This window comes from Megalobrama amblycephala, linkage group LG24 (genome assembly GCF_018812025.1).
Source record: "Megalobrama amblycephala isolate DHTTF-2021 linkage group LG24, ASM1881202v1, whole genome shotgun sequence".
Taxonomy (NCBI): domain Eukaryota; kingdom Metazoa; phylum Chordata; class Actinopteri; order Cypriniformes; family Xenocyprididae; genus Megalobrama; species Megalobrama amblycephala.
In genome coordinates, this window is record NC_063067.1 from 6,925,014 (window position 1) to 6,949,214 (window position 24,201).

The 24,201-nt window shown below is 36.1% G+C and overlaps 2 protein-coding genes across 8 annotated transcripts; one reads left to right on the top strand and one right to left on the bottom strand.

Annotated features, from left to right (window-relative positions):
• Positions 1 to 2,469: 2,469 nt before the first annotated feature.
• On the bottom strand, positions 2,470 to 12,900 carry LOC125259845 (POU domain, class 6, transcription factor 1-like). Of its 4 annotated transcripts, XM_048177789.1 has the most exons (7): positions 12,525 to 12,900; positions 8,983 to 9,113; positions 8,599 to 8,643; positions 5,308 to 5,491; positions 4,977 to 5,092; positions 3,024 to 3,249; positions 2,470 to 2,743 (listed from the first exon to the last, which is right to left on the bottom strand). In XM_048177789.1, the coding sequence occupies exons 2-7, from the start codon at positions 9,034 to 9,036 to the stop codon at positions 2,508 to 2,510; spliced, it is 861 nt and encodes a 286-aa protein (XP_048033746.1). In that variant the 5' UTR covers positions 9,037 to 9,113; positions 12,525 to 12,900; the 3' UTR covers positions 2,470 to 2,507. The 4 variants fall into 4 exon arrangements, with proteins under 4 accessions (XP_048033746.1, XP_048033748.1, XP_048033749.1 ...); XM_048177791.1 differs by lacking the exon at positions 8,599 to 8,643; XM_048177792.1 differs by lacking the exon at positions 12,525 to 12,900 and having other exon boundaries at positions 8,599 to 8,678; positions 8,983 to 9,114.
• On the top strand, positions 12,447 to 23,923 carry dazap2 (DAZ associated protein 2). 4 transcript variants are annotated; one of them, XM_048177794.1, is made up of 4 exons: positions 12,447 to 12,534; positions 19,309 to 19,427; positions 20,205 to 20,456; positions 20,759 to 22,272. In XM_048177794.1, exons 1-4 carry the CDS (start codon positions 12,495 to 12,497, stop codon positions 20,957 to 20,959), a joined length of 612 nt encoding a protein of 203 aa, XP_048033751.1. In that variant the 5' UTR covers positions 12,447 to 12,494; the 3' UTR covers positions 20,960 to 22,272. The 4 variants fall into 4 exon arrangements, with proteins under 4 accessions (XP_048033751.1, XP_048033753.1, XP_048033752.1 ...); XM_048177796.1 differs by having other exon boundaries at positions 12,480 to 12,534; positions 22,205 to 23,923; XM_048177795.1 differs by lacking the exon at positions 12,447 to 12,534 and adding an exon at positions 16,806 to 17,001.
• The last annotated feature ends 278 nt before the right edge of the window (positions 23,924 to 24,201 follow it).

Here is a 24,201-nt window from a genome sequence, read left to right on the forward strand (position 1 = left end):
ATGAATTTTGAAGCAAATCAGGTAAAAATAAGAGGGTGATCTCAATGTATGCTGAAAGTGACACATTTTCTGCTTCCAGTTGGTGGCGCTATTACTTTGAATCACAATAGTCACATCCATGTGATCAGCCTTGTACAACGAAGACTAAGCCGAAGTTTCATCAAAATCAATTAATGTATGCAGAAGTTATAACACTTTGTTTCCCTTTTCTTGCCATAAATTCGTTGCCTCGCCACGGCCAAACCGTTTGAGATATCCAAAATCCGTTTGCAATTAAACAACTTCAATGTGTTAGCAACAAGTTAAAAAAAGTTTGGTGTAAATTGGATAAACCCTGTAGGAGCAGTAGTATAAAATTCATAGCCTGTTTTTTCAAAAAATTAACATTCAAACCAAAATAGCTGACTTCCTGTTGGTCGGAGCTAATGAATGTAAATTAGAAAATTGTCCGGCTTGATGAGAACAATATGTGTACCGAGTTTGGTGATTGTAGGAAAAACTAACCCCCCCACTTTTGTCAAAAGGTGGCGCTACTGAGCCCCTCCACCACGCCCATTTCTATGGCTTTGTCCATGTCTACTGGTTGACAATATTGATGTGTGTGTCGAGTTTCATGCAATTTGAAGCATGTTAAGAGCCTCAAAAACACTCAAGAATATTATTACAGTTTGACCTGTTGCCATGGCAACAATATTTCAAATATCAAAAATCCTGTCATAGGTCTACATCTGCTGTGTATTGACATTACACTGATGAAGTTTGAAGCAAATCAGGTAAAAATAAGAGGGTGATCTCAAAACATTTCAAAAAGTGATACACTTCCTGCTGCCAGTTGGTGGCGCTATAACTTTGACTCACAATAGTCACATCCATGTGATCAGACTCCTATAACGAACACACTCGTGAAGTTTCATAAAGATCAATATATGTATGCAGACGTTATAACACATTTCCTGTTTCCTTTTTCTCGCCATAAATTCGTTGCCTCGCCACGGCCAAACCGTTCGAGATATCAAAAATCCCCTGGCAATTTTTAATCATCAGTGTCTTGACTTCATGCTGACCGAGTTTGGTGGCGATCGGATTAATCGTCTAGGAGGAGTATATCAAATTCCAGAGCATGCGTTTTTCAAACAACCCTTAATAGCTGACTTCCTGTTGGCGTGGTGTTTAACTTAGAGCACGAAAGTTGTTCGGCCCGATGAGGTCTATATGTGTACTGAGTTTCATACTAATACGTGCAAGCGTGTTTAATATATGGACCAAATTTTCAGACTTTTTTCAAGGGGGCGCTGTCGAGCCCCCCTGCCACGCCCGGGTACCAGCCTCTCCGGCGTCCTAATGGCCGCGGATTCCAATGTGTGTGCCAATTTTCAAGAGTTTTTGAGCATGTTAAGGCCCCCAAAAAGCCCCGGAAGACGGAAAAAAAAAAAAAAAAAAAAAAAAAAAAAAATAATAATAATCCTTAGAAGAACAAGAGGGCCCTGCGCGAATTTTCGCTTGGGCCCTAATAATCCTTAGAAGAACAAGAGGGCCCTGCGCGAATTTTCGCTTGGGCCCTAATAATAATCCTTAGAAGAACAAGAGGGCCCTGCGCGAATTTTCGCTTGGGCCCTAATAATCCTTAGAAGAACAAGAGGGCCCTGCGCGAATTTTCGCTTGGGCCCTAATAACTGTGTACTATTTAAATATATTTGACAAAGTAATTTATTCCTGTGATGCAAAGCTGAATTTTCAGCATCGTTACTCCAGTCTTCAGTGTCACATGATCCTTCAGAAATCATTCTAATATGCTGATTTGTTGCTCAATAAACATTTATGATTATTTTCAATGTTGAAAACAGTTGTGTACTTTCAGGATTCCTTGGTGAATAGAAAGTTCAAAAGAACAGCATTTATCTGAAATACAAAGCTTCTGTAGCATTATACACTACCGTTCAAAAGTTTGGGGTCAGTAAGAATTTTTATTTTTATTTTTTTGAAAATAAATTAAAGGAATGAATACTTTTATTCAGCAAGGATGCATTAAATCAATCAAAAGTGGCAGTAAAGACATTTATAATGTTACAAAAGATTAGATTTCAGATAAACACTGTTCTTTTGAACTTTCTATTCATCAAATAATCCTGAAAAAAAATATTGTACACAAATATTTTGTACAATTGTACACATTAAATGTTTCTTGAGCAGCAGATCAGCATATTAGAATGATTTCTGAAGGATCATGTGACACTGAAGACTGGAGTAATGATGCTGAATATTCAGCTTTGCCATCACAGGAATAAATTACTTTGTGAAATATATTCAAATAGAAAACAGTTATTTTAAATTGTAATAATATTTCACAATATTACTGTTTTTTACTGTATTTTTAATTAAATAAATGTAGCCTTGGTGAGCAGACGAAACTTCTTTTAAAAACATTATAAATATTAGTGGTTCCAAACTTTTGGACTGTACTGTATATGATTACAACTAATCCCTAAATCATGAATCACACATTCATATCAGAAGTGTTCCCTACTCACAATAGCAGGGTTGATGGACAGGCCTGCAGTCTGAAGTGTTGCGACAGAGGCACTAGGCTCTGACACCTTCTGCACAACAGATGCGGTGGTGGCTGGCGTGGCCTGCGTTGGCTGCAGGGCCGCTTGTACGGACTGCAGAGCAGACACCTGGGGCTGCAGGACCGCCTGCGCAGGTGACTGCAGCTGCGTCTGGACAGAGTTCAACACAGTAGCAGCTGGAAAAAAAAAATAATAATAACAGGCTGTTGTAACCATCAAAACAATTTCAAAAGGAGTTTGTATGCTCAGTAAAACACCTTCTACTATTAAAAAAAGACATTATTCTGAACTGCTGACTGGTCTGGACAAAAATACCATTTCATATAAACACAATATGCTGCATTTCATCCATGCATTTTAAATTGAATCTCATGCCAATACAATTAATATAAATATGCACTTTTTCTAAGATTCTTTGCACCTGATGAGTATGCAATATGTGTGCAAGCACCATACCCTGCAGTCCTGCAAACGGCAGCTTCAGCAGTCCTCCGGCAGGGCTGACTGCCGTGAGACCAGGGATGGTGGCGACAGTGGCGGTGGGTAAGGTGAGCACAGCCAGACCACCCTGACCACCCACAGACCCGGCCATACTCAAAGGAATGAGCAGGGGCTGACCCAAAGAACCCTGCTGGGCAAGCATGCCAGTCATCAGAGAGGCCAAACCATCCTGAGTCAGGACCTGGCAGGGTAATGGCAAACAGATTTAATTATTCAAATATTCAGATTTAGTTTTTCAAACTTTTTGACATTTACAGGTACTTTCCTGACATTTGCACCTATTATGCCCCTTTTTACAAGATGTAATATAAGTCTCTGGTGTCCCCAGAATGTGTCTGAAGTTGTCAGCTTGAAATACCAAAGATAATTTACTATAGCATCTCCTATTTGCCCCTATTTGGGTGTGAGCAAAAACACACCATTTTTGTGTGTGTCCCTTTAAATGCAAATGAGCTGCTGCTCCTCGCCCCCTTTCCAGAAGAGGGTGGAGCCTTTAGAGCTGGAGAAACTCAAAGCCAAAATGTCAGAAATTGTCAGGCTTAAGTACCGCGGTAGGGCGAAAAATTGACTTAGTCTTTGCACATTCGCTTTGTAGACACTGGATTGGCAAGACGAGCATTTGTGGTTAAAGGTGCCCTCGAATGAAAAATTGAATTTATCTTGGCATAGTTGAATAACAAGAGTTTAGTACATGGAAAAGACATACATTGAGTTTCAAACCCCATTGCTTCCTCTTTCTTATGTAAATCTCATTTGTTTAAAAGACTTCCGGAAAACACGCGGATCTCAACATAACACCGACTGTTACGTAACAGTCGGGATCATTAATATGTGCGCCCCCAATATTTGCATATATGCCAGCCCATGTTCAAGCATTAGACAAGGAAAGGCAGTATTAACGTCTGGATCTGTGCACAGACAAGGTAAGCAAGCAAGAACAACAGCGAAAAATGGCAGATGGAGCAATAATAACTGACATGATCCATGATAACATGATATTTTTAGTGATATTTGTAAACTGTCTTTCTAAATGTTTCGTTAGCATGTTGCTAATGTACTGTTAAATGAGGTTAAAGTTACCATCGTTTATTACTGTATTCACGGAGACAAGAGAGCCGTCGCTATTTTCATTTTTAAACACTTGCAGTCTGTATAATTCATAAACACAACTTCATTCTTTATAAATCTCTCCAACAGTGTGTAATGTTAGCTTTAGCCGCAGAGCACAGCCTCAAACTCATAGAGAATCAAATGTGAACATCAAAATAAATACTTTACTCGCATGATTCGATGTATGCACACAGCATGCATGACGAACATCTTGTAAAGATCCATTTGAGGGTTATATTAGCTGTGTGAACGTTGTAAATGCGCTGTAATATAGTCGAGAGCTCGTGAGGCAGGGGGCACGCGATTTAAAGGGGCGGCGACTGAAAAAATCAGTGTATAGTTAATGATGCCCCAAAATAGGGGTACATAAAAAATCTATGGGGTATTTTGAGCTTAAACTTCACAGACACATTCAGGAGACACCTTAGACTTATATTACATCTTGTGAAAAAGCATTCTTGGGCACCTTTAAAAAGTATATTCATTTTTTTTTTTTTTTGTGTTTCGCTAGATAAGACCCTTATTCCTCGGCTGGGATCATGTAAAGCCCTTTGAAGCTGCATTGAAACTGCAATTTGGACCTTCAACCCATTGAACTCTGTTGAAGTCCACTATATGGAGAAAATCCTGGAATGTTTTCCTCAAAAACCTTAATTTCTTTTCGACGGAAGAAAGAAAGTCATAAACATCTTGTATGACATGGGGGTGAGTAAATTATTAGGAAATTTTAATTCTGGAGTGAACTAATCCTTTAAATGGCAAAAATATCCTCTTTTTAAAAAGGCAAATGGAGTTCACCTGTGGACAGGCCTGGACAGTGATGGGTACGCTGGTCTGCGGCTGGGCTGGAGACACACTGATGGGGGCTGTGGAGACCGCAGTCTGGACTGCAGGTGCTGAGACCTCCACAGACACTACATGAAAACAGAGTCAGATTGCTGAAACCTATTATTTTAGAATGTTTTCCATGCATAGGAAACATCACAAATGGTGGTGTCTCTTTCCAACCATGCATTTATGACAATTATGACTTTAAATGCTTCTTTGATGATGTTGGCTTTGAATACTGGGTTGCTATGATACCAAAACTAGTGTGGCTATTTATATCAGTCAATTTTATCAGCCTCACCAGGTGTAGTAGCGCTTGTGGTTACTGGACTGTCCAACGGACCCTCCTCAGCGGCATCCAGGGTCTGACCAGCGCCCTCCTCACCCCCTGACTCCACCTTCTCATCAACCCCTGAAGACGACAAGGCTGTATCCACCTCCACCTCCAACACACGGATGGTCTCCTGACCTGACATGACGATGACCTGGAGGAAGGGGTTTAATGGGTTATAAATGCTCTCCTTTCTGGGGTAATGGGGGCAGTGTTGACAAGATGAAAATGCGCCATGGTCTGTTATGGATGAGTTTACAACGGTGTGTGTATTCTGATCTCACAGACGTTTTATTAAAATACTGATAAGGTTTGCTGAGCAAAAGAGCATGAAACTGTTGCAACTAGAGCAGGGCGATTTTATTGTGCTTTTTTCATTTTTATTTTATTATTTGTTGATTAAGGTGCACTTTTTCCTCCATTTGTTTTTAATTAAAGAAATTAAATACTTTTGCAAAATAATTTCTAATAATAATTTATAATCATGTACATACTTAAAGGGATAGTTCACCCAAAAATCATAATTTACTCACCCTCAAGCCATCCTAGATGTATATGTATTCTTCTTTTAATCAGAGTTATATTAAAAAATATCCTGGCTCTTCCCAGCTTTGTAATTAGATTGAATAGCGCCTGAGTTTTTGATTTTCCAAAAAGTGCATCCATCCATCATTAAATGTAATCTATCCGGCTCCAGGGGGTTAATAAAGGCCTTCTGAAGCAAAGCGATGCATTTTTCTTAGAAATATATCCATATTTAAAACTTTATAAACTATAATCACTGGCTTCTGGTAACAGCCGTATGTGAGTTAAGTTCAGGCAGGAGAGTGACCTCTGACCTGATGCATAACAACTTAGGTGAGTGTAGACGCCTCTCGCGATTCAAACAAATAGGACTGGGCAACAAACTCAAGCTCCTCCTCTCTTAGATCGAAATCCTCCAACATTTCTCTTTAAAACTTCTCATTTTAGACTTCTAATTTGTGACCGGTGTTTTGTTTTGCTCTATCCTCTGCGTTTCCGTGTTCAATACGTCATGCGTCGGGTCAGAGGTTCCCAGAAGCCAGTGATAAAAAAAAAAAAGATATAAATAAGGATATTTTTCTTGCAAAAATGCACTGCTTCTCTTCAGAAGGCCTTTATAAACCCATTGGAGTCATATGGACTACGTTTATGATAAATGGATGCGCTTTTTGGAACTTCAAAAACTCGGACGCCATTCAATCCCATTATAAAGCTGGGAAGAGCCAGGATATTTTTAGATAAAAATCTGATTGTGTTCGGCTGAAAGAAGAAAGTCATATACAACTAGGATAGCTTGACAGTGAGTAAATCATGGGATAATGTTCATTTTTGGGTGAACTATCCCTTTAAGATCAGTAGCATAATAAAAGCCATTTTATCAGACATGGTTGCCCATTAGGATGATCCCAATCCATGTTGAGATCACATGACCAGTACAATACTATTCACTTAAAGGTGCCCTAGAACCAGTTTTTACAAGATGTAATATAAGTCTAAGGTGTCCCCTGAATGTGTCTGAAGTTTCAGCTCAAAATACCCCATAGATTTTTTTTAACTGCCTATTTTGGGGCATCATTAACTATGCACCGATTCAGGCTGCAGCCCCTTTAAATCGCGCGCTTCCTGCCCCCCGAGCTCTCGACTATAATACAGTGCATTTACAAAGTTCACACAGCTAATATAACCCTCAAATTGATCTTTACAAGATGTTCATCATGCATACTGCATGCATGCGTCGGATCATGTAAGTACAGTATTTATTTGGATGTTTACATTTGATTCTGAATGAGTTTGACAGTGCTCCCTGGCTAAAGCTAACATTACACACTGTTGGAGAGGTTTATAAAGAATGAAGTTGTGTTTATGAATTATACAGACTGCAAGTGTTTAAAAATGAAAATAGCGACGGCTCTTGTCTCCGTGAATACAATAAGAAATGATGATAACTTTAACCACATTTAACAGTACATTAGCAACATGCTAACGAAACATTTAGAAAGACAATTTACAAATATCACTAAAAATATCATGTTATCATGGATCATGTCAGTTACTATCACTCCATCTGCCATTTTTCGTTATTGTCCTTGCTTGCTTACCTAGTCTGATGATTCAGCTGTGCACAGATCCAGACGTTAATACTGGCTGCCCTTGTCTAATGCCTTGAACATGGGCTGGCATATGCAAATATTGGGGTCATACATATTAATGATCCTGACTGTTACGTAACACTCGGTGTTATGTTGAGATTCGCCTGTTCTTCGGAGGTCTTTTAAACAAATGAGATTTACACAAGAAGGAGGAAACAATGGTGTTTGAGACTCAGTGTATGTCATTTCCATGTACTGAACTCTTGTTACTCAGTGTGCTTGGATTTTGTGCAGTATCACCCGGCCCTACTTGGCACGTTTAATATGCATTTAACAGCTGTACAAGAGGCTCAATAGTTTGAAAAAAAGCTAATTAGGAAAGAAAGCAGCAGAGGATGTTCTAATATGTTAACATGAAACCCATGTGAACTACTGTCAACATGAGCTTTTGAAATCCAAGTGAATTCTGCTGTCTTTGACTTATACACAACTGTTCAAAAGTTTGGGGTTAGTACATTTTTTCTCCATTTGTCTGAAAGAAATTAAAAAAAAAAAAACTGAACTGACTGTTTTGTCGCCTTGCATTGGCTGCATCATTTTGAATATCAATCATGCTAATCGCTTTCTTTATTCCAGGCGGCTCATGTTGTTCTGAAAATATTTGCGCATTGGAATGCTCAGGTAAGATTATTAGAAACGACTTTTGTCTGTGTCATCTTGACTTCATCACTTTCGCTTTTATTCTCGTGCACGGACTCATTCGCTAAACTCAACAGCCAATCATAGTTCTCTCTCTCAATCACCGTTTCAACATGCTCAATCGGCAAAAATACCTCCGACGGTGTCCAACTAGAGCCGAAGCAAAGACTGTGCCGGCCGACTAACAGCTTGGTGTGTCAGAACATTAACATTCAAAAAAAAAAAAAAAAAAACTTACTGACTCCAAACTTTTGAACGGTAGTGCATTATAACATAAAATAGCATATTTGACTTTTGCTCAGCTTAATGTCTGATCAAGCATTTTATTGAGAACATTTCTCAAATCATGTTTCAGTCGAGATCAGAGAAACATCACAGGAGCAAATGCAGGGCTCGGGCAGAGAGGGAAGCTCAGCTCAGCAGTACAGAGGCAGGAGAGGGTGCGTACCTGGTCGTCTTGTGCTGGGAATTTCAAAGTGCAGGAACCTAAAAGCTGAGAAAACACTTCTGCAGTCAGAGAGTGAATGGCTAAAGAGAACAGAGATGCCAAGCACACATTAGGACACAAACAACCAACCCAACAAGGACACAAGTGACATGAGTACAGCAAACAAACAAGAGCATCTGCCCAAAAACTAGCATAAGCAATGCTTTCTGCAAATGCCTCACCACCAGAAGAGAATTGCTTGTGCTGTGAACGTAGACTGAACACTCACACACATGGGGCATGAGGCTGAACATGTGATGAAATGTTAAGGTACAACTGTGTTTTGGTAACACTTCATGTAAGGTTTGAGAAAGTTATGAGAATTATGACTTGACTCATGAATACCTGTTCATTGACAGTAAGGGGCGCATTGTTTGCAGGGAGATCCTCGGTGTCCATGATGACGTCTAAGCTCTGAGGAGATCAATGATTCTGCATATTGATTGAAGGGGATGTTACCAGCTCTGCAGTACCACCTGAGACAAAAAAAATACTAGTCACTAAGGTTGCTATTGCTATCAAAGATTAAAGTCACCATGACATAACAATTGACCCCATTTACTTTCTTAATACACACTCCTGGTCTTATTGTGAATGATTTATCGTGTTATTTCAAAATGTAATAAGACAAATTTCCTTTTCATCAAAACCTCCCCTACAACCACCTATCAGAGTCCAATTTTAATGAATTTCTGGATAAAATTAAGACCTGTCCTACATTTTTTTAACCACTAAACATACAATTTCAATCAGAAATACTTCACATTAAGGAAAATAATTATGATTTTAAAGTGTTAGTTCACCCAAAAATGAAAATTCTGTCATTAAATTACTCACCCTCATGCCGTTCCGCACCTGTAAGACCTTCATTCATCTTCAGAACAAAAATTAAGATATTTTTGATAAAATCCGATGGCTCAGTGAGGTCTCCATTGCCAGCAAGATAATTAACACTTTCAGATGCCCAGAAAGCTACTAAAGACATATTTAAAACAGTTTATGTGACTACAGTGGTTCAAGCTTAATGTTATGAAGCGACAAGAATACGTTTTGTGCGCCAAAAAACAAAATAATGACTTTATTCAACAATATCTAGTGATGGATGATGTCAAAACACTGCTTCATGAAGCTTCACGAATCTTTTGTATGGAATCAGTGGTTCGGAGCATGTATCAAACTGCCAAAGTCACAAGATTTCAGTAAACGCTGCTTCGTTAAAGGGTTAGTTCACCCAAAAATGAAAACTATGTCATTAATGACTCACCCTCATGTCGTTCCAAACCCGTACGACCTCCGTTCATCTTCGGAACACAGTTTAAGATATTTTAGATTTAGTCAGAGAGCTTTCTGTCCTTCCTTTGAAAATGTATGTACGGTATACTGTCCATGTCCAGAAAGGTAATAAAAACATCATCAAAGTAGTCCATGTGACATCAGTGAGTCACTTAGAATTTGTTGAAGCATCGAAAATACATTTTGGTCCAAAAATAACAAAAACTACGACTTTATTCAGCACTGTCTTCTCTTCCGGAATCCTTTCCATTGAATTGATTCCATTGAATTGATTCCATTGAACTGATTCCATTGAACTGATTCCATTGAACTGATTCCATTGAACTGATTCCATTGAATCCTTTCATCTGTCGGCGTTGGTAATGAACTTTTACGTCGCCGTGGTTGTTTTTGGTGATTAGGACATCCGCGACATTTTGAAGCATCGAAAATACATTTTGGTCCAAAAATAACAAAAACTACAACTTTATTCAGCATTGTATCCTATTCCGTATTGTATTCGTCTGTTGTCAATCCGCGTTCACGACTCCACTTCTTCTTCTTTCCTGTTTTACGGCGGTTGGCATCCAGCTTATTGGTGCATTACTGTCCCCTTCTGCTCTGGAGTGTGGTTCACGACTCCGCAGTGACGCTGCTGATGTAAGACGCTGCTGACGTGTTATCCGGTGCGCCCGAGCTTCGTTTACAGTCTGAGGGAGACGCACGCTGTATTCAAGCTATTCTACATTGTTTGTATTTTGGTATTGCTATATTTTTTAAAATGGTGCGTAAGTGTGCATGTCGCGGATGTCCTAATCTCCAAAAACTGAATAGACAACAACTGAATAAAGTCGTAGTTTTTGTAATTTTTGGACCAAAATGTATTTTCGATGCTTCAAAAACTTCTAACTAACCCACTGATGTCACATGGACTATTTTGATGATGTTTTTATTACCTTTCTGGACATGGACAGTCTACCGTACATACACTTTCAATGGAAGGACAGAAAGCTCTCAGACTAAATCTAAAATATCTTAAACTGTGTTCTGAAGATGAACGGAGGTCTTACGGGTTTGGAACAACATGAGGGTGAGTCATTAATGACATAATTTTAATTTTTGGGTGAACTAATCCTTTAAGTCATAAGTGTTTCGAAATTTCAATGGTTCACCACTGGGGGGGCGTGACTTTGGCAGTTTGATACATGCTCCGAACCACTGATTCAAAACAAAAGATCTGTAAAGCTTAGAAGATTAATGAAGCAATGTTTTGAAAACCCATCACTAGATATTGTTGAATAAAGTGTTAATTATCGTGCTGGCAATGCTGAGCCATCATGAATGAAGGTCTTATGGGTGTCGAACGACATGAGGGTGAGTAATAAATGACAGAATTTTCATTTTTGTGTGAACTAACCCTTTAAGATCTGTCTTAAATTTTATAATCACTGAACACACAATTTCAATCAGAAATACTTCACATTGAAGAATAAAAATATTTACATTATAAAAGGAACAAAAACATGTGACTTGGTACAACTAAATCTGACAAATATCACATTTCAAGCAGAAATACTTCACATTGTGGAAGAAAAATTATGATTTTAAATATTAAACGGTACAAAATATGTGACAGTACAACTAAATCTGACATATCTCATTTCAATCAGAAATACTTTACACTATGGAAGAATCATGTTGATTCAGATATTCAAAGATGCTGAGCAACTAAATCTAACAAATAATTTACAATAAAGTATCCCTACTATAAATATAAAACATTACAATAGCGTCAATTACTTTAAGGTGTCTCAAACCTACTAGGTTATTGCAATATGAATACATAGGTTATTTATATTTTGTTTAAAATATGATGGTGACTAGCAGCACACCCTTAATAAAAATTCACAATTGTAAAGCTTCTGCTATAATACCATAGCTTGTGTCTAATAATGTGAAGATTTTACAGTAATAACAATAAGTATATAGCAACTATTTTGGCGGGAACTATGATTACTATGGTAAAACTTTGTAAGGCATTGACCAGATAATCCTGACGTAGTCAAGTGTGTAACGTCACGTCTATGACGCCCTCTCTCAAGGTTGTCAACTTTAAATATTAGAGCCCAGGTACCTCATAGTAGAATGTAAACAGTTTATAAATATTTGCTACATTATTTCCATTGAAAAAAATCGACTGAACATGTTGCAATGCCATCATCGTGCAAGCGCATTGTAAGATATATGTCTTGCATTATCATTATGCGCATGTAAATTACCCTAAAAACAATAGAGCATTATGTAAGCCTTGCGCATTTACGTTACACATCAAGCAGGCCTGTGAGGCACTAATGCAGCTCTCCCAAACACATTGACAATGCAATAATAAAACTCTCCCCACGGGACACACACTTAATCTATTGACCACACTCCTCACATGCCAATATGCCATGACTCGGGACGGCATTTGATGTATTTCCTTTCTCTTTATCATAAATATATAAATTATGCTAATTAAGACCATTGCATATTAACCAAAAACTCATTTCGCTTCCTCGAGTTGGTATAGCGTTGTGCGAAAATACATGCAAGCTGTGATCATATTCACGACTTACCCGCTGAAAGGTGGGATATTTTCTTTATTTCTCCTCCTTCGGCGAGCTTTGCCACAGTTTCTTTTAAATATGCATAATTAAAAATTCATCTCACAGCTTCCGACGCGCGCTACGAATGCACACAAAAGAGCTATTTGCATTGATAAGGAGGCTCGGGAAAGCGCTGCTTCTCTTTTCAACTAAATATTTAATGACGTCTTTCCGTTAACTGTCGTGCCGGTGAAGCAAGTGCACCTTAATAGCCAAGGTAACCCCTTATCTGCAGAAAAGTGCCTAAAAATTAACACAAATTTGCTCTTTTGCACTACGTCATGAACATAATTTATGCAGGCCAAGTCTTGCATTGAAAAAATGGCGCTGGCTCGACAGAACGGGAGCGATGGCCGTCTTAAAGGGACAGTACACCGTGTTGCTGCAGTTCACTGCACGATTCAAACCGATAATATTGCTAGTGTGAGGTTATGTTCTGATGGTAAAATTGCTACTAATAATATTATTTCTACTAACAACGGGATCAATTTAATATGATTAATTATTATTGTTTATTATAATAATAATGACAAAAATAATCATGCTTATATTAATATATTCTTGTCATTCTACCTCTGTGTGATTTTAGAGTTTTATTTAAAGCTTTAATGGAAATCATATAGGCATATTTTATTAGGCTTAATGATTCCATATAGGCTAAAATATGAATGAACAGAACAAAACAGACAATTGTTCATTGCATATTCAAACTCAAATTATAATATTGGTTTGTGAGGTCATATACTAATAGTAAATTACTAATACTAATATGAGATCAATTTAATATTATTAATTATTATTGTTTATTATAATAATAATAATGACAATAATAATCATGCTTATATTAATATATTCGTGTCATTCTACCTCTGTGTGGTTTTAAAGTTTTATTTAAAGCTTTAATGGAAATCATATAGGCATATTTTATTAGGCTAAATGATTCCATATAGGCTAAAATATGAATGAACAGAACAAAACAGACAATTGTTCATTGCATATTCAAACTCAAATTATAATATTGGTCTGTGAGGTCATATACTAATAGTAAAATTAGTAATACTAATATAAGGTACATTTAATATTATAAAGTATTATTATTATTATTATTATTTATAAAAAAACAATGACAATAATAATATTTTTCATGCATCTTAGTTCCACATTATTATATAAGTTTACCAAAAATGATGTGCATATAAAATATTGATATTCATGTCATTCTACCTCTGTGCAGTTTTTAACATTTTTTAACGCTTTAAAGGAAATCATATAGATATATTTTATATGATTCCATGTAAAGTATTACCAGAACAAAGACAATTAAATTGTTATTTACAATTATTAAAACTTGCTCATGGCTTTTCCATATACTCTAAAAAAAATTCTGGGTTAAAAACAACCCAAGTTGGGTTAAATATGGACAAACCCAGCAGCTGGTTAAATGTTTGCCCAACCTGCTGCGTAGTTTTATTTAACTCAACTATTCATTAAAAATTACTTAATGTCTGCCTTAAAATGAACCTAAAATAGGTTGGAAATTAAAAATCAGACACATAATTACTAGAGGCAACAGTAATAATCAAAAGGTGAACATTAATTAATAAGCAATTTAATAAATGTTTATTATTTAATTAATATGTATTAAAATATTAATAAATGACAATTTCCAACCTATTTTGGGTTCATATTAAGCAAGCAATAAAGTAATTTTTAATCAATAGTTGAGGTAAATAAAACTACCTAGCAGTTTGGGCAAACATTTAACCCAACTGCTGGGTTTGTCCATATTTAACCCAACTTGGGTTATTTTTTAACCTAGCATTTTCTAGAGTGTAAATGTATTCCTTTAGCAGATGCTTTTATCCAAAGTGACTTTCGATTGAGGAATACTACAACACAAGTGAATAAAGAAATAACTAAAGAAAAAAAGATTGGCTACAACCCAAGATGTTTAATCTTCAATTATTCCCCAAGGGTGATCATGCAATAGAGCATTATGTAAGCAAGTGCATCTTTTGCATTGTTTATATGAATCTGTGAGAAAACTGTATGCAAACCAGATGCATTCAAGTTACAATGTTGCACTTTTCTCCTTAATGGAAAAAAAATAAATCGAATACTACTGATTTTTATATTCGATTTACAAGGCATATTCCTTTTTTTTATATTTAATGAACAAGCTTATGAAAGAGACACCGTGTCTCTGCACACACTCTGTGTCTTTCCTCTGTTGCCAAGCCAGCTGGCAAACACTTTCATTTGCATGCATTAGCAGCATATTGCCATGGAGCTCAAAGGGGAACTGGGATTGCTGAATACAGACGAATCTGTAATTATTCACATAATACAAGCCCCAACTAAGAGCACTTTCATTTTATATATACATCTGATAAAAAAGATTTATACATTGCAATTAAAAGGCTATCGAAAGTGATCATTTTAGTTTCCTTGACAAAGCCCTGTCCAATAAATGCATCTTTATAGGGGTGTGGACCCACCCATAAAAATGCATTGATGACATTTAATTTAATCAGCAGGTGCAAAACAAAATTTGGATCACCATTCCTATTCAAAGTCTAATATGTAATATATTGGGTTGAATATTGCAATTAAATTAAAAGAGCTTAATGAAACCTCTGCTCTGCTTGGCATACTTCCCAGGGCCCATTTATGCAATATTGGGTTCATCAAGGTGCAGAATCGTTGGGTAGACAGGAATTCATATTACCTGTTGACGATGTTACTGGGATTGTAAATGGGAAACTATGCAAAAATAAAATCACATCCAATATTAATAATGATGATGAATATTCAAGCAGTGAGAGAAGAAAAAGACACTTCAGAAATAACAGGGCATGTTGTCACACTATATGGAGTAAGATAATAAAATTAAACCTGCCATTAAACACCCTAAACTTTTTAAAAATGTTCCAAAAAGGGTGTTTTCACAGTAATGCCATAGAAGAACCATTTGTGGTTTCCCAAAGAATCTTCCAGATCAGTTCTTAATAATCTAAAGAACCTTTTGTGGAATGGAAAGGTTGGCTACTTCATGGAGCCATAAATTTTTATAAAGAACATTTATTTTTAAGAATGTATTGTAGGCTTTTTAGAAAATTGTAAATGAAAAACAAAAACTGCCATTGCTTAACATTTATTAATAAAATCATAGTCCAACCTTTCAGTTAAAGCCGTAAGACCCGTAAGACCTTCATTCATCTTCGGAACACAAATTAAGATATTTTTGATCAAATCTGATGGCTCAGTGAGGCCTCTATTGAGAGCAAAGCCATTCAAACTCTCAAGATCCAATTTTAAACAGTTCATGTGAGTTCAATGGTTCTATCTTAATATTATATAAAGCGACAAGACAAAACAAAAATAAAGACTTTTCAACAATATCTATATGGGCCGATTTCAAAACACTGCTTCAGAGCTTTACGAATCGAATCAGTGAATCGGAGCGCCAGTGTCATGTGATTTCAGCAGTTTAACCATTTGTTAGGAGATCCGAATCACTTATTCGACACAAAAGATTCATAAAGCTCAGAAGCATCATGAAGCAGTGTTTTGAAATCGGCCCATATAGATATTGTTGAAAAGTCGTTATTTTGGTGGGGGGGTTTTGGTGCACAAAATGTATTCTTGTTGCTTTATAATATTAAGATAGGACCACTGAAATCATGAACTGTTTCAAATGTGTTTTTAGTACCTTTATGGACCTTGAGAGTTTGAATGGCTTTGCTCTCAATGGAGGCCTCACTGAGCCTTACGGGTGTAGAACGACATGAGGGTGAGTAATACATGTCATTATTTTCATTTTTGGGTGAACTAGCCCTTTAAAATCTATCTTCATTATAGTGTTGACTCTCGTCTGATATGCTAGTGTAGTTTTATTATGTTGACTTGTTTACCCAATAGCTATTACAAAATATATTTTAATTTAAGAGCCTTTTGAACTTGAAAACAACATAAAACCACTGCTAGAGAGCTACACATTTGTTTAACTGGACTTTTGACTCTCAAACACCTATAATTACTGAGATATCGCCCTCGTGACAACTTCCCTTTGTGATAACTGCCCTACATAGGCTATACAACCAAAATTATATTATATAATTTGTAATGTATAATAACTTAGTATTACATTTATTTTTATAGTATAAAGGGGGCCTTACAAACACTTTCATTTTCGACAAAATGTGAGTCATGTATTTCTCTTTAACAGGGAGTGGCGTCCAAAAAATGACGCGTGCATGACGTAGCTCCGCCCAACACAAATATACTCAAAGGAAAGCCCGACGAAAACAAGGAAGTAACGAGTAAAAAAGACGAGGAACTTTGAGTAAACCTTATATTTATTGTCTAATAAACGCAGAATTCGGTCTGTTGAAATTATCGTCCCCTAGAATATTTTATCTACAGTGAAGAACAATGAACAACAAAGGTAAATACGCGATCACCTCCGCTCTTCTGCTATTTTGCTTAGCCGCTTCCTAGCAACTACCAATGGAGTTAGCCTTCATAACTGACTTACATAACAAACGACTTTACATACTGAACTCTTACGGATTATGCGCCAAAAACATCTGTCATCGACTACCTCATGACGGAAACTGTAATATTTAACGCTGCGATGTCTGATTTCAGCGGACTGGGTGATGTTTTGAAATGAAAACAGATAAAGGGTAACTAGCTTGGCTGCTACAGCGCGATGACGTGATTGGAAAGGTGACCTCATTAAGAGATCGAGACGCTCACAACCTCCGTTTAATCATTTAATTAATCTCATTTACATGTGCTTCATAAATATACTGTGGTATTAAGAACAGTTTGCCTTTTTTTATATTGTAATTTAGCTGTCAGTTAAAACTGGCCTATTTGTCTCTTATTTTTCTATTATCATTTTCATTTTTAGATATGCATATTGTCTTAATTTTGTAATTTAGCTGTCAGTTAGGACTGGCCTGTTTGCCTTTTATTTTTCTATTCTCATTTTCATTTTTAGATATGCATATTGTCTTAATTTTTATATTGTAATTTAGCTGTCAGTTAAGACTGGCCTATTTGTCTCTTATTTTTTTGTTATCATCTTTATTTTTAGATATGCATAATGTCTTAATTTTTATATTGTAATTTAGCTGTCAGTTAGGACTGGCATATTTGCCTTTTATTTTTCTATTCTCATTTTCATTTTTAGATACACATATTATATTATATTATATTATTTTGTGTACATTTATTATATACTTTGAACTAATGGCTATTTAAAAAAATTCTAATTTATTTATTTAAAATTGATAATTGATCCACATTTCATGAGTATCTATTTTGGTTTAAAGTCGGCATGAAACGAAGTCGCGATAGTCTTTTCTTCCCTACTGTGACATACTGTGATCATTGATGAATAAGGTTTTTAAAAGTGTAAAAAAAATAAATAATGGACATATAATTAATTTTGAAGATTTATTAAGTGATTATGTGAGATATTACGAGATTATGTGGTTTTTATAATCAATTAACACTGCTTTTGTAATTTTTTTACAATATGGACAAAATTTGTCACCAAAAAAGTCATTCGGTTTAACCAAAATTTCGGTTTTACCCAATGACACTTATGGTTATACCGAATTACGATATTTTCAAACAAGGCCAACAGGCTGATATCTAGCTAGTTAGTTTGCTAGCTAGATAGCAATAGGACATTAAAACATTTTATATTTAGTACAAGTTTTTAAAATATTACAACATTTTCCATGTTTTATAGCGGTTGCACCGAATGACCTGATGTTTCGGGAAATGCATATGAGCAAGTGAAAACATGAATTTTTCAAATAATTAAAAGAGAGTTAGTTACTTTGCTCCACGACCATGTGGTCTTTTGGAGGTGTCTGAATGATGTCATATCCTGTCACATGATACCGACCGCATGACTTGATCCAAAATGGTCCCTTTATATTGGTTACTCCAAATGACATCAATTTTTCCGGACATTCTTTCTCACAAAGAAACGACTTCTACACATGATTTTAATACCATTTTGCACTATGTTGATATGTTATAAAATCATGCCAGAATAAAAAATATATACATTTATTACATTTTTAGATATTTTAATCACAATGAAATGGCTGTATTGGCCTTCGGACAGTTAAACCGAATGACCTTTTGACACTTCAAAATCTTTAAAATTCATTAAAATACCTTTTATATGGTGCAAAATATAATTAAAACCTTTTGGATTCAATAAAAGAGATATAGTTGTACTCCCTTACATACTTCGTATGCCATATCTTTGTTTTTTATTATTATTAAGGCCTTTGGACAAAAAAAATGACCCGTCACGTCATTGACCCACATATATCTCTGTGAAACAGCTTCTCAAACAAGAAAAAAATTAGTGTGGAACTTGATTTTCTCCATTGGGAATTGATCGGATCGTTGGAACATTGTGGTTTGGTATTGCTTTGATGTCATGTGATTGACAGGTTGTCCAGCCCTCACACCAGTAAACGCATCATCAGAGAAGAGATGTTGTTACAGAGATGTCATTTTGATTAAAGATTATGAGGGCTTATGAATAAAAAATGCACAGATTGATTTCATGGTGACTTTAAAGAAACCCTCTGATTGGCATCTTTTGGTCTGTATCTTTAGTGCATAGCCCTAAAATTACTGTCTACTTTACAGTAAATCAACATAGAATTCTGTTGTGATATTAATTTGACTGTTTTTCTGCTTTGTGTCCATGCAGGTTCTTATCCACAACAAGCTGTTTATCCTCAGCAGAGCACAGCACCCGTTTACCCGCCTGCTATGCAAGTCCCTCCTCAGGTGTCTCCATATCCAGATGCCCCTCCTCCATACTCTGAGGTTACCAGTACTAATTACACTCTGTCAGGTCATGTGAATGTGCAACATCTCATTACAGTATAAAAGGAGTAGGAAAGACCCTTTAGAATAATGTTGCAATGTAATCGAACATGTTTTTAAACAAGTTTAACACTCAAGAGTGCATGTTCCCTTCCTCAAGAAGGCTGCATTCTAAAGATTCTTCCCTTTTTTTACGACCATGCATCATTTCTGGAAATTGCGCTTGATGAACCATCTATTATGATGCACGTGACACCACTCGGACAAACAAAGGCAATTTTTAGCAATGAATTAAGACCCATTCATGCCAAGAATGATAACTATAATGATAAAGATATAGTTTTAAAAATAATTCTAAATGTAAAAGAATAGCAGAGTCCATTCCACCACTAAAAAGAAACAACATCGTTGGAATCACTTTCACAACTTTTTTTCCAGCTGATGAACAATGAAAACATTGACAACCAGAAATGAAGCAATAAAGGGCCGTTAATTTTAGTGATTTTGTTATGAGTTGTTCTTAATAAAACCCCTTTTTTAATAAAACTGCAGCAAAAGTGATATAATAATAATAAAAGATACCAATGGTCAATTTTATTAATCATAACATATTTATGGACTATACAATCAGATTTTTGTCTGCATTTTAAATTGGCTTCGAGTACTGAACATTAGAAATATCTTTTATAAATTCTGTCATCCCTTACAAAAATCATTAAAATAACTGTTTATGGTTTTTGCATTGTTTACCTTTTTTGAAATGTTTCCCTCTCGCAGGTTTATCAGCCCAGGTATATGGCTCCTCCCCCAGCCCATGGACAGATGCCCCAAATGACCTCAGCATACCCTGGTACTCAGATGTACATGCCCATGCATGCTCAGACTGTGCCAATGGGAGCCATGGCCCCCAGTGTCCCAATGGCTTATTATCAGATGGGGCCCGTGTACCCTCCTGGCTCTACCGTCATGATGGAGGGCGGATTTGATGCTGGAGCTCGCTTCGGGCCTGGCACCAGTGCTTCCATTCCTGTGAGTATTCACAGTAAACCTGTTGTATTTTATCAGCCAGGAAGTAATATGCATTTATATTAAAGTGTATCTTCGACAATTTTCAACCCGCTTTGTGTTGTTAGTATTGTTTGTATTGTTACAATGTCTGTAATGTATGTAAATGAACAATGTTTACTCGTTCTCCTTGTTAGCTGGGCCGAGAAATTCATGTTTATTTGTCAGCAAAAGTTCAGTCTTTTGTCAGCAATAGTTTTGGCAGCTCCAGGGCTTTCGTGAAAACTACAGATTATACTTGTGCATTTTTGTATCCCCATCCACAGACAGTCGGATTGACAGAGGGTTATAAACAGAACAGTTATTGTAAGGGTATGTTTATCACTGAAAATTGTATCATACTATGTCTACTCTTTAAACAATGGCAACAACTTTCTTGCCTGTACGAGACGGTGTTTTGTTTCAAGAGGTTGGGCGGAACTGACAGAATGGCAGTTTCTTTCAGTTTTCCCCTTCATTTGGCCTAAAACACTATTCTCGTGGTCATCCAGTTGTTGGATGTTGACTAAAAACATGGAGGTTTTTCAGATTTTCCGTAGCAGCGTTCTCTCCGTATTTTCAATTTTTTGCAGCATTTAGCCACTGCCTACAATGTGCTGGATCCTTCACTGGAAATAACTTACTCCCGCTAAATGTTTACTCTTTGAAATCTTGCACCCGGGAACAATACAAGTTTGCTAAGAAGTATTTCCTACTAAAGCGAGGCGATATTTGACTCTGGTAAGCACAAAACATAGCAGACTGGTGGGAGTGCAACATGCCCAGTGCATTATGGGTGTTGTAGTTTTCCTAACTATTTGGCAAAAGGGAAGACAACAGCCTTTTTTCTCTGTTTTCTCTAGTCAGGTAGCACAGATTAAAAAAATAAAAAGTTTAAAACAAAGCTAAGTTTTATTGAAAGCCCATATTGCCAGTGGTGAAGTGCCCATTTAGGCAAATTCAGTTTATGTTGGAGGATCAGGACATCAGATTAGACTTTTATGACCATTTCAGTCACAGGTCCTTTCGATTTCTTGAGACGTGGGACAAAACATGACCTACAGTTTTACCTGATAATAGTTTTGAAAATTTCATCATTCACACTTTGAATTTAATCAGAGAAATAAGAGGTTTATTTAAAAAAAAATACATTATTTATCTGTAAAAATTTTTAGATAATTTTGCTTATATTATTATGTGAATATATTTTTATTAGTTATTTAAGGTAATTGCATTTATATTAACCATGACATCGTGATATGTTAGCACCATCACCCAAACTTTAATGAAATTATGGTATTTGGTATTTTAATTGGTATTTTTAGATTATTTCCCTCATTTTGTTCTTAAAATGTTTTTAAATTATTATTATTATTATTATTATTATTATTATTTTTTGCCACAATGTCAGCTATCAACCTGTAATATTGATAACCAAAAAGTGATAAAAATATTAGTCATTAGGTTTTTTTTTTGAGAAAATAAAAGGTGGTGGTTGTGCCAAACATGTTTACACATTATTTTTTTTTTTTTAAATCCTTTGGTTCAAAAACTTTTTTGCATTTCTGTAGCCTGTTTTGTCCCAGTACTCAAGAATCAATTAGTTCAAAGAAGTCGATTTGAAATTCCCTGTAGGTTCAGTCTGTTCTTAGATCCCACAAGTTACAACTTATATTCTTGTGGCTGAAAATCTGTTTATGTATTTAATTAACATACTTTTCTCTATATTTAAGCCTCCACCACCTGGACACCTCCCTAACGCGGCTCAGATGGCTGCCATGCAAGGTGCAAATGTTGTGATGACACAACGCAAGGGCAACTTTTTCATGGGCGGCTCCAGCGGCGGTTACACCATCTGGTAACAGTTAGCATCACCCTGGGCCTGGACCGAAGCCCTCCTTTCCCTCTCCCTGGTTCCCTTTACCTGTTCTCCCACGCCTGCCTCCCTTGGGGCTGCTTGGCTAAGCCACAATACTGATTTAATCTAATGGAATGTAATATTTTAGAGCCCCTTACTCAAGGTACAATACTCCACTGTTGATATAATTGTGTAATAACGCAGTCACTGCGTATTCACAGTTAAAACCGCTTTCAAAAGTGCATGATATTTGTAGGTTTGAACTTCTAGTGATCTTATATGTCACGTATCATAATTATTGGTTGGCTAAGATGACTTTTAAGGTGAAAACCAGGTCATTTTTACCTTTATTGCCACTGGCGTACCTCGTACAACTTCATTTTACAGTACATTTTTCTAGTTTTTGGTTGTCTTCTTGAGCCGGAGATCATGCCAAGAGAACTGCCGAGCCAGTTTGATCATCTGTGTAAAGTAGCTATGCACTTGAAACATTCTCTTTGAATAGTATGCTTAACTAAGCCTTTCATTCCTATCATTATTAAGGTCTTGTCAGATACGTAAAATGCAGAAGTAAGCGCTCTCAAAGTCAAAGTGAAAGATGTGTTTACAAATTCAAACGACGGTGGCGTATTGTACCTTTGGGCAAGCGTATATAAATATTATCAGGTGCCAAAAACTGCACCATTATTTAAAAGCAAAGGAATTTACATATGAATGAACCTAAATGCAGTAAAAGAGAGCGAACAAGATAAACAAAAGTTGGATTTTGTTTTTTCAATATTTTCCCTCCTATGTCGGATACCCAGAGCTGTACATATAGCCGTTTAGCGTGTGTTATGTGTGTTCCAGCTCTATGTGCAACTTCACAAACTTCTTTAGCATTTTCCACATAGGTAAAGTTGTTTACAAAGGTCAGGGCTTAATCAAGAGACGATTTATTTTCAGTATTTTAAATTGTTTGGCACATCAAGCATTTTGTTTGTTTGTGGGGAGCTGCTTGTACCAAAGATCTGGACTAGAATGCACTAAAGCTTTTTGCTTTTTGTAAGTCTTCTGTCAAAGTACATCTGCACTCAGATTCATACTGAAATAAGTAAACATATCATATTTAGATGATGGTGATTGCTTTGGGAGTGTCACGCACCAAGCAGAGCACACCACTGCTGTGACTGCATTTTATAGGGGGTTGTGTTGAAAAAAATGTTTCCTAGTTGCATCTTAATGTTTCTGCATGCACTTTTCAGTCATTTTGTTCTTAATAAAGAGTTATCATTGTTAAACATTTTTAGAAGTACTACAAGATTAATTTATGTGCACTGTCAACCAATTCTGAAATGTTTTTGCCGATTTCTTTTGTACACATGCTTTTAAATACAAAAAAAAAAAGCGTCAGTTATACTTGTTGCTGCATTGATGATTTTTCAAAGCAGCGCGGTAATGCGTAGTAGCATATAAAAACGGCTTATGTTCGGCTGAGAAATTGTGGTGTTGATTTGTAAATGTTTCACAAGGGATTACAGTTTTCCTCTCACATCTGTAACGTGGTTTAAAAATGTTTCACAAAATACCCGACATAAAAGGAAAACCTACACCAGCAGTTGTCTCCACCACTTTTTGCTCTTATAATTTAATTGTAGTGCTTTCAAACGATTAATCGCATCCAAAATAAGTTTGTTTACATAATATGTGTGAGTACTGTGTATATTTATTACGTATATATAAATATACACTCATACATGTATATATTTAAAAAATATATATGTATTTATATATAATTTATACTATATATACATATAAGTATTTTATATATAAATATATTTTTGTTAAATATATACATGCATGTGTGTGTATTTATATATACGTAATAAATAT

Excerpts from the sequence above, each read along its gene's own strand:
- LOC125259845 (XM_048177789.1), bottom strand. The coding sequence starts at position 9,036 with ATGGACACCGAGGATCTCCCTGCAAACAATGCGCCCCTTACTGTCAAT. Across the intron at positions 3,250-4,976 it reads CTGTCCAGGCCTGTCCACAG|GTCCTGACTCAGGATGGTTT; the intron begins GTGAACTCCATT and ends TTACCCTGCCAG. Across the intron at positions 2,744-3,023 it reads GCCGTTTGCAGGACTGCAGG|CTGCTACTGTGTTGAACTCT; the intron begins GTATGGTGCTTG and ends TTTTTTTTCCAG.
- dazap2 (XM_048177794.1), top strand. The coding sequence starts at position 12,495 with ATGCAAGCTGTGATCATATTCACGACTTACCCGCTGAAAG. Across the intron at positions 12,535-19,308 it reads CACGACTTACCCGCTGAAAG|GTTCTTATCCACAACAAGCT; the intron begins GTGGGATATTTT and ends GTGTCCATGCAG. Across the intron at positions 19,428-20,204 it reads CCCCTCCTCCATACTCTGAG|GTTTATCAGCCCAGGTATAT; the intron begins GTTACCAGTACT and ends TCCCTCTCGCAG.